At 32.5% G+C, this 9,421-nt stretch overlaps 1 protein-coding gene across 1 annotated transcript; it reads left to right on the forward strand.

The window, feature by feature from the left end:
- The first annotated feature begins 6,421 nt into the window (after positions 1–6,421).
- Positions 6,422–7,526, forward strand: LOC114712347 (kinesin-related protein 6-like). The gene has a single exon (XM_028896868.1). The coding sequence runs from the start codon at positions 6,515–6,517 to the stop codon at positions 7,334–7,336; it is 822 nt and encodes a 273-aa protein (XP_028752701.1). The 5' UTR covers positions 6,422–6,514; the 3' UTR covers positions 7,337–7,526.
- The last annotated feature ends 1,895 nt before the right edge of the window (positions 7,527–9,421 follow it).

The following is a 9,421-nucleotide window of genomic DNA, read 5'->3' on the forward strand; positions in this document are numbered from 1 at the left end:
GATAAGATAAAAGAATCATACCAAAATAGCCAGATGCTGCCATTAAACCCTCTAGTCTCCACAAATTCCATATTACTCTATTTTAGTTGTTTAGATATGGCTCTGGCTTTCTCAGAATGCTACCAGGGTTCCACGAGAGCAAGAAGAGTCACTTTATGATAGTTCCAAAGATCACATAGAAAACAACTAAAGGTTTGACTTCCTACACCACGTGAGATCCATATTAGTATGTTATTATCCATAATCCCAATATAAGCATAAGGAAAACCCAACGTAATGATAACTCAACAAAGCATGGCATTCCCCACCACAACTTCATGAACACTAACAACTTCAACAGTACCCTCTTACACTAATAATAAGGAAGCCTATATTATTACTTCGTCCTAACAAATCATTCGTATCTAAAGCAATAGGAGTTGACACTAATATAGAACCATACGACTCAAAAGAGGGGCTCATCATATTAGTAACATCAACTTCAATCTCCATAATCTCATGCTAAACTTTTACTATTTCAAGGCCCACGTTTGGTGACTTATACAGACCCATTTGGTTTCTTACCCTTGTATATTCCTCCATTAGGCTAACTTTCCCTTTATTTCAGCCCACCTCTTTTCTTTTAGCTTTAGTTCTACTACCTGCCCCACTTTTTATTCTAAACTATTTCCCACGTGATCAACCTCTCTTAATATGATAAATTGTCTTATTGGACATATCCTTCATCGGGGTTCTTTTCTTGACTACTTGATCTCCTCTTGGTTGCCCCTCAGATTCTTCGACTGTTAGAGTGGAATATTGGGACCCTTTAATTCCATGATTATTAGAATCACTAAGATCCTGCTTTTCAGCTCTTCCTAACTTAGGCGACCGATTTGTTTTGCAAATATTATGCTTTAAAGGCTAGACTATCCATCCTCTGTAAAAGGAATCACCATCCTTGTTTATTTTCACGGAAGCCGTCACATTCTTCAGTGCTTGTTGTTAGCGTCGTTCGATGCACTCATACCACTCATGGCTAGGACAATGATCAAGACCATGTCCATACTTGCCACATGTAAAGCATATAAGATGTAAGCCTTTGTAAACAACCTTCTTCTCCTTACCATTTATTAGGATCAACAACAAAAATGGGTTTTTAGGTCAAGTTCCACAAATAGGTATGCAAAATGGGCCTTTGACTGATATAATGTGTTCATGTCAACTCATGTTACTCATCCAAACTGGCTACTAACCACATATAATATCCCTTGGTCATAGTAATCCATCAGAAATTTAGGTATTCTCACCTAGGTTACAATCTTCGACACTTCCTCCTCATTCTAGGTCAAATTTTGGTTTCCATGGTTAAACAGTGAGATAATGACCCAAAATGAGCCAAGAACCCCCAGTTAGTTCCTATTCACAATCATCTCTGTGTTTAAAGTTAATAATGAAGAAGTCCAAACCAAATTCTAGTGTTTCAATATCACTTTTGCTACCCAGACTTCTACAATTTTTGTCCCAAGTAATCTTCTCGAACCATTTATCTCATCAATCAACAATCAATGTGAGTTTCCATTTCTTCGCAAGCTTTCTTTTGAATTCAGGTAGTATAATAATATTTAGACTTCTTGCTATCTGCTCAACTTACAAGTTACTCTTCCATACTTCTCCAAACCACTAGCCAAAATCTTCTTCCTCTTCACTACTGGTGCTCCCATCATTCGCACAAACCTATGAATAAGGTTTCTTCAACTCTTTTGGTTTTGACAGTTCCACTTCATCAGTTATCCAATCCTCATATGGAACTACGACATGGTTGTTACCCACCATCATATCTCTCATTTGCATCTTTTTTTAGCTTCTGTACAATACGACAACTTAAAAAAACCTTTCTTTAAAACCAAAATTTTGAAATAGTTTAAGAAGTTAACCATAGTGGAGAAAGAATTAGACTAGATTAAAAAAAGTTACCATGGTTATAAAGAATTTAGTGCAGAGCAAAGTCCTCCATGGCTCAAGGCACAATAATCACCCACAACCATCCCAAAAAAATCCATCACACAAGGATTGGGGCAAAAGAAAAGTAAGAGCTATGCCCAGCCCACAAGTCACACACCTGCTTAGCTTAAACTATCTCATAATCATAACGACCATCAATAAGACAAGAGTTTTCCTAAACGAAGATAAATGTGGATGCACAAGTTTTATAGGTAAGAAATCTTATGGCCTTTGGCCATTAAGCAAATATTCTTAAAAAATACAGTTATTTAAAAGTATGAAAAAGGCAGTTAGATATGCATATACAAAACATGATCCCTAGCATGACAAATTACATTATTATTATTAGCCTAAGCCATGAGAGGCCTATTAGGCTATGCTCACCTAAGCCTCTAGCTGCTTTCCTTTATGATGGGCAATATTGGAATGCTCTCTTGAAAATAATGAGATTAAGGAGGAAAGACATAAAGTCCTAGTAACCAAAGCTTACTTCATAACATATACAAGTAGGATAGTAAGTAGGTGAAGTAATGCTACAAAGCCATACTTTACTTTATAAGCAAACAACCTTAGATGCAACGATCATCACAACAGTGTATGCCCTCCCATCCACCGTACTCCTCCTTATAACCCCTTGACGTGGACCCAGACCTTTCATGTGGAGTAACCCAGCCAAAGGTCCACAAGCCCCATCCTACACCTACACCACCCAAGGATGGACTATTATGTAAGAGTTGTCTGCCTAGGCGTTCTATCCTGATTCTAGGCTAGGGAAAAGGTAGAACTACAAGGTCTTGACAAGAGATCAAACACTTGATCATAGTGTTGGAATGCCATATAAGTACAACATAACAGATTAGGAATACAATTGACAAGATAACAAATGGCATACTCCAAAACATTCATTGATATAAACACCACAAAGAACAACTACCAATACAATCCATACAACAATATCAAAATACTTCTCACTTCACCAAAAGTTTATATACAAACATAATACATGCCTTTCCTTCATACATCTTAATTGTAATCAATATATTTTGAAAGAATTTAGAAAACCTTACAATCCATAAAGCAAAAGTAACCTCGATTACCTCAACTCCAAGTATAGCACTTAGCTTGAACACAAAGCACTGCTTCGACACACACTAATCTATATCACCATGTATATCATAGTCAAACACAAGCCATAATTAAAATACAAAACTCAAAAACCCCAAGTCTCACATCCCACAAAAACTCCCAAAATCAAACTTTCCAACTTACAACCAAAACTCTCAATCCAAAGTTGTAGTCACCAAGTATTTGTATTAACTCTGCTCTTTATTCAAGTAGTTTTTTCTTTGTGAAATTACCTAGTCAACTCATTAGATTCCTTGATTAACCTCAACAATAATTATTCAATCAATTCTCAAGTCACGCACTTAGAATTTTCAACTTTCAACACATCCAATATTAAATAAACAATCAATATTAACAATCTAAACCGATTAAAACTCTTATCTATGGTCAATAATTAAAACTCAATCAACAAAACGCCATTTTAATCACTATATTATGAAAACTCAAAAAATTCCACTTCTAATCTCAAACCCTAACCACCAAATTTCATATGAATCAAAATCCAATAAAACTAAACTGTTTAAACCTCTTATCTAATGATTCGGTCAAAAACTCAGAAATTTTGAAATCTTCAAGAACCTTAAAAATTGCAAGTTTCAAATATGAGAAAATCTAGGAGAAACCCTAGTAAAGCTCTCCCATTCCTCCTCATTTCTCCATCTGCTTTTCATGTTTCTGACACTAGTTTTTATTAGCATTTTTGCACATTCACCATGGTGAACTACACAAAGGCACCAAAAATTTTGAATTTCAGGCATGCTCACCGTGACAAACTTAACCCCTCATTGCGGCAAACTTCAAGAGTGATTAGGTCTCCCTTTTTGTGATGTTCATTGTGAATATCACCATAGCATAAAAAGCATCTTGCTCCCCTCTTCTACAGACATTTGCTGCAACGAACGACTACCCTTGCTATGGCAAAAAACATAGAGTCACATTGTCTCAAAACAACTTCTAGCTTGCTCCTTTTTTCTTATCCACCTCAAATAACCCTTAACACACCTCAAGATCAAATTATAATCAAGCTTAATTACTCTTAAATCGTTGTTTAAAACCAGGACATTACATCAGTCTCTTCCTGTGATGGTGCTGTCACGCCCTCTCCATTAGCACTGTTGCTCATTCTCTATTTAGGTTAAACTTTATTTAGATTTCTTTTCAATGGCTAGAAACACATTCTTAAACACATTTTTGTTCATCATATAGTATAAATGATATGAGTTTGGGAGATTATATAAATAATTTAAATTTATAATGTTTAATTTTCAAATACTATTTTTGTTATACCCATTTACATTAGTCAAACACATTTAGTTAAAATTTGCAAAAATTATTAAAAATGAATTAGGGATTTAATTAGACGTGATGAGGGGTCAAATAGTTAATAAAATTTATTCTATTATAAATTTTAATTAACATATATATTTTAGAATTATTTTAGAATATTTTAATGAGATTAACGGTTTAAATTTAAGTGTATGTATTTTCAAAATAGTGGGGTACTAGTCCATAAAATTAAGGTAAAATAAAAGGTAAAAATATTTTACTCTAACCTGCAGAAACATTCGAACACAATAAGGTAGAAAGTTAATATTAAAATTTAAAATATCCAAAACCTACATACATTCAACCAAACTCTAATATACCAAAATCTACATATACATTGGATTAAAACTCCAATATCCAAAATTAAGAACACATATAAGTGCAATATATGACTAGGAGGATATATTATGGTTTTTCCTAGACAATTAGAAGTCATTGTACGGGAAAAAAAGTATGTAAAAAAAAATTATTTAGGCATCGAGTGAATGGGGTTTTATTGAAATTCTTTTGATGTATGGATACATTTAATGGGTATCTTGTTGATGATTTAAAGGCTAACTAATTAATTAATATAATTAGCCTTTGAATCGTGGACAAGATATTCATACTTTCATGTTTTAATGTATTCATGGAGAGAATTTTAGTTAGCTAGCCTTTGAATCATACTCCTCTAGTCGTATTTATAAGTCATATACAAAATATTTCCCATAAACCAAGAAAAACTTTAAGCTTCATTAATTCTCCTTTAAAATTCAATAGCTTTTCAACTTTATTCATATTTAATAGACATTATACTTTGAGAATAAAGTTAATACAATAATAAATAAAAAGTAAAATTCTATATTCATATAAAAAATTCTTCTCTCTGCTCTCTAAATAGAACCAAATATTTTTTTCTTTCTCCTCTCTATAAATAGGAGAAGAGGAGTAATATACTAGGTTTCCCAATAATTTTTGCCTAAATGCCAATCAAGTAATTAAGGGTCTTGATGCTCGTTAAAAAAAAAACAGTTTAGGGTCTTGATGATATTATAGCAGCAGAAAATGAAAAGATAAAACAATGTAGGCATTGTACTTCTTTTGATTATAATTTTTAAACTGAGGGCCTTGAAATCGGAGAGACAGAGGTGCCATGTGGTAATCTTAGATGTGAGCACATGGCTTCTCTTGTTCCAACAAGCTCTTCTTGGAGGTAAAACAAACAAATAATGTTTCACTTCACACAGTCAATCACTGTTCATGGTTTGGTTTTTTAAAGAATCAGCCGCTGCACATAAAGCCACCTATTTTAAGGCCAATTACTTGGGAACCGTAATTTTCTCCCACTCATTAATAAAACAATTAATATGGTCTTTGTATTCTATTGGAGCTATGTCAATATTTTAATGAGAACCAAACAATTATTTTTCATTTAATTTAGACGTTTGAGTAATGTTTTCTTTAATTAAAAAATTAATCTCACCGACAAATGTTTATCTTAATGGAATTATATATAATTACTTAAACACGAGATTGTATAAATGCAAAAGATATTTTTAGGAGAATTATAATCATTTAGACTTGACAAAATTTAAATATGACCGCATAAACTGTATTAATAAAAATTAAAAGAAAAATTACACCATCTAAATGGGACGAACAGCAAAACTATTTTCCAAATGAATCATTCATATAGGTAACAAGCAAAAAAAAACAGGAAAGGAAAGCAAAACAAATCAGATTCTTGTATTGCATTTTAGGGCCAATAGGGAGCTCGGGAAGTGTGATTTTCTCAGACTTGGGGCACAACCTAAACTACCTCGTAATAAAAAGAAGCAAAACTATCTCACTTTCATATCTCCTAGCTACCTAGCGAGCTACATGAGATCATTATGAAGAGAACAAATAGATTTCTGAAAACCCTAAATCTGTAGTTAGCTTGGTCCCTTTTTTACACCTCATCATTCTCCTGAAGTTCCAAGTAAAAAGACCTGCTGTTTAGGTTTTTTCCTCCTAATATACGCATAGATACACATATATAAACAGACTAGCTTTTTAGCCAGGCCTCACAAACTAATTATAGGCTTTTTCCGATTAATCCATGAAGTGGGAAAGCAAAGTACTCGCTGCTAATCAAATGATTTCTAGTTGTCTGTGCTTCTTCAAGATTATTCCATCACCGTCATGGATCTTTGTTGTGCCTGCTTCGTTAATCTCACTTCTTTTTGCCACTTATCTTGTTCCTGGGTTTGGTTTCTTGTCTGTTTTACTCTACACATCTCTGGTACTTGTTTTCTCTACCATTTTCTGCATTTGTACTGCATCGAAACATCAAAAAGCAGTCTGTGATTTCGTTTGTGAAACTAAGAGTTCTATGGTGGAAAGCTCAGATCAAAGAGAAGATATTGCAGAACCAAAGGAGGAGGAGAAGGAGGAGGAAGAAGAAGAGGATGATAATAATGGTGGTCAAGAAAAGGCGTCCTCTTATGCAGAGGAAAGCTCAGATCAAAGAGACGATATTACAGAAGCAAAGGATGATGATGAAGACAATAGTGGAGGTGGAAGTGATGCTAACAAAAATAACTACTCAACCAGATCACCAGATTCATTGTCAAATAGTGAAGCTCATCATCAAGAGATGTCAACATCTGAGGAATCTGATGAACTTGATTGCTATTGGCCCTTAGATCGAAGCGTTGACGGCTCAGATGGGTCGATTTCTGATGAAGAAAGCCTTATAGAAATTGCACTTCCAACAGGACACTTGAAGCATCAGCAGCAACAGCAGCAACAAAGTCTGATGATGATGGAGTTGTTAGCAGAATACAATTTCGATATGAACGAGGAAGACAACTTGATAGAAATCGACATATCCATGGGATCCATTAAGTCCTACTCATCAAGGTTTGAAATACAAGCTTGAAACTAATTAACAAATAACTCTGTCTTTAATTACCTATATATCAGTTTCACTTTTTTGATCCACACCTTCATATATATTTGGTGGGATTTGAGAATATATTGTAAAAACGGGTCATATACTTAATTTTACTGTGTTTTTTCCCTTCAATGTTATGTTGTAAAGTGCTCATGTGCAGTGAGAAGCTTCTTTCATCAGGCTTTGGATACCGATTGAAGATTTTCTTTAGTGTATTATGAAATCATGACTCTTTTCTTTTTGACTTCTTCGTGCGCATTAAAGTAATAAAAGTAAAGGAAAAGCTGTGCCCATCCGTTTGAATATTTCCACTGTGACATTTTCTTTTTCATCAGAATATTCTGATTATATGTGGGAAGATCTTTGGGAATTAATTTACATCTAATGCTTTTTGGATGCTGTTCTGTAGTGGGTGGGATTCAGATTTTACATCAATGTTAGCATGAACAGCTGATAAGCTAAGCGATTGAATTAATTATTGATTGAATTTCATAATTGTCTTAAAAAAACTTAATTCTCTGGCTTGTATGCATGGTGCAATATTCTCAGACAATACAATTCAGATCTTAACATGTTTTGGCATTACAGTGAACGGTCAGCGGCTAGGATTAATTTTTCTCGCTCACATGTTTCTTCTCTATCCAAAATATAGTTAAGTCATGTGTTTCGAGAAGGTAAAACGGTTGAATAACTCGTTAATATATTGTCAAAAATTTCCATTCCTTTCCACTACTATTTTATTAAATGCATCAAATTCTAATTTGAGACTTCTCACTTCTTAATTTTAATCAAGGATAAAATAGAAAAAAATATTTTGAATATACTAAATACTATTTAAACCTGACTTATATTTTGAATCACAATAATTTTATTTTAAAAAATATGAATTGTATTTTGAACCAAAAGAAACAGGTATGTAATACATTTAAAAGTCAACAACTATTTGAACAACTACACATAAATGTCGAGAGAAATTGTCTTAGTAATAAATCGTATTTAATACATAGGGTAATCACTCCATGACCATTTCCTCTGTTCTATAATATAAGATGCTAGTTATAAGAAAAAATTATAATCCACAATATAAGATGCTGTAAGGATAATTAATGTATTTTTTTCATTTTTATCCCTATTAAATATCGGAGAGAGATGAGATAGATGAGAGACTTTTTTTTATAAAAAAAAAAAGTGTAACACTAAAAGTAACTTTATCAATTTTAGAGATAAAATAAAAAAAAATTTCTCATTTTTAGACACATTTAATGACTAATTTTTCATTGCTTGACATATAAGAAAAGTTAATCAAATCCTCATATTGTGGGCCGGATGCATCATTTCTTTCTCATTACATGTAGTAACATCATGGTTACATTATTGTTGAATTATCATCAACGTCAACAATAATCAATCATGAATCAATAATATAAAAAATTAGTGCTCCTTTGATTCTTAATGTATAACCTAGTTAACTAATTTGAGTAGATTAAAAATATTGTTAAATTAATTAATACGATATGTTCTTTCTAAAACATTATAAGCATCTTTCTTAATTTGCTCCCTCACTTTCTTACTTAATTATTGTTGGTGAATATTAACGAGGTTAATTTGAAAATTTTTTTTTAATAAACTTGTAAAATAAGTTTTACATGTAGGACTAATATTAACTCCTCAGTTAAATCCTACATTAAGGACAAGAGGAGTAACATTTCATAAACTTCACACTTATTTTTCAAAATCTTCATATATACATATATACATATATATATATATATATATATATGCATATGGATATGTTTGGTTAAGAGCTAGGAGGCTTTACAAGAAAAAAGATTAGTATTGACATTGAACTTAAATTTTAGAAAAACTTAATCATTTAGTCTCAATAATTTTAACTTGATTGTAATTTAGTTATCAAACTTTGACTTGATTCTTATTGTTTTGATTTTTTACATGTAGGGATCAATATTTTAAAATAGTTAACACTATAGAGATTAAGTTTATGCCAAGTCGAAGTTCAAGAACTGAATTCTAACTAAGGTAAAACTATATTGCTTAAATTACACCAAATAA

The sequence above is a fragment of the Neltuma alba genome, unplaced genomic scaffold, assembly GCF_004799145.2.
Source record: "Neltuma alba isolate B1F8T4 unplaced genomic scaffold, ASM479914v2 tig00011348_pilon, whole genome shotgun sequence".
In the NCBI taxonomy this organism is placed as follows: domain Eukaryota; kingdom Viridiplantae; phylum Streptophyta; class Magnoliopsida; order Fabales; family Fabaceae; genus Neltuma; species Neltuma alba.

What these genes read in the sequence shown, in the direction of transcription:
- LOC114712347 (XM_028896868.1), top strand. Translation starts at nt 6,515, where the DNA reads ATGAAGTGGGAAAGCAAAGTACTCGCTGCTAATCAAATGATTTCTAGT.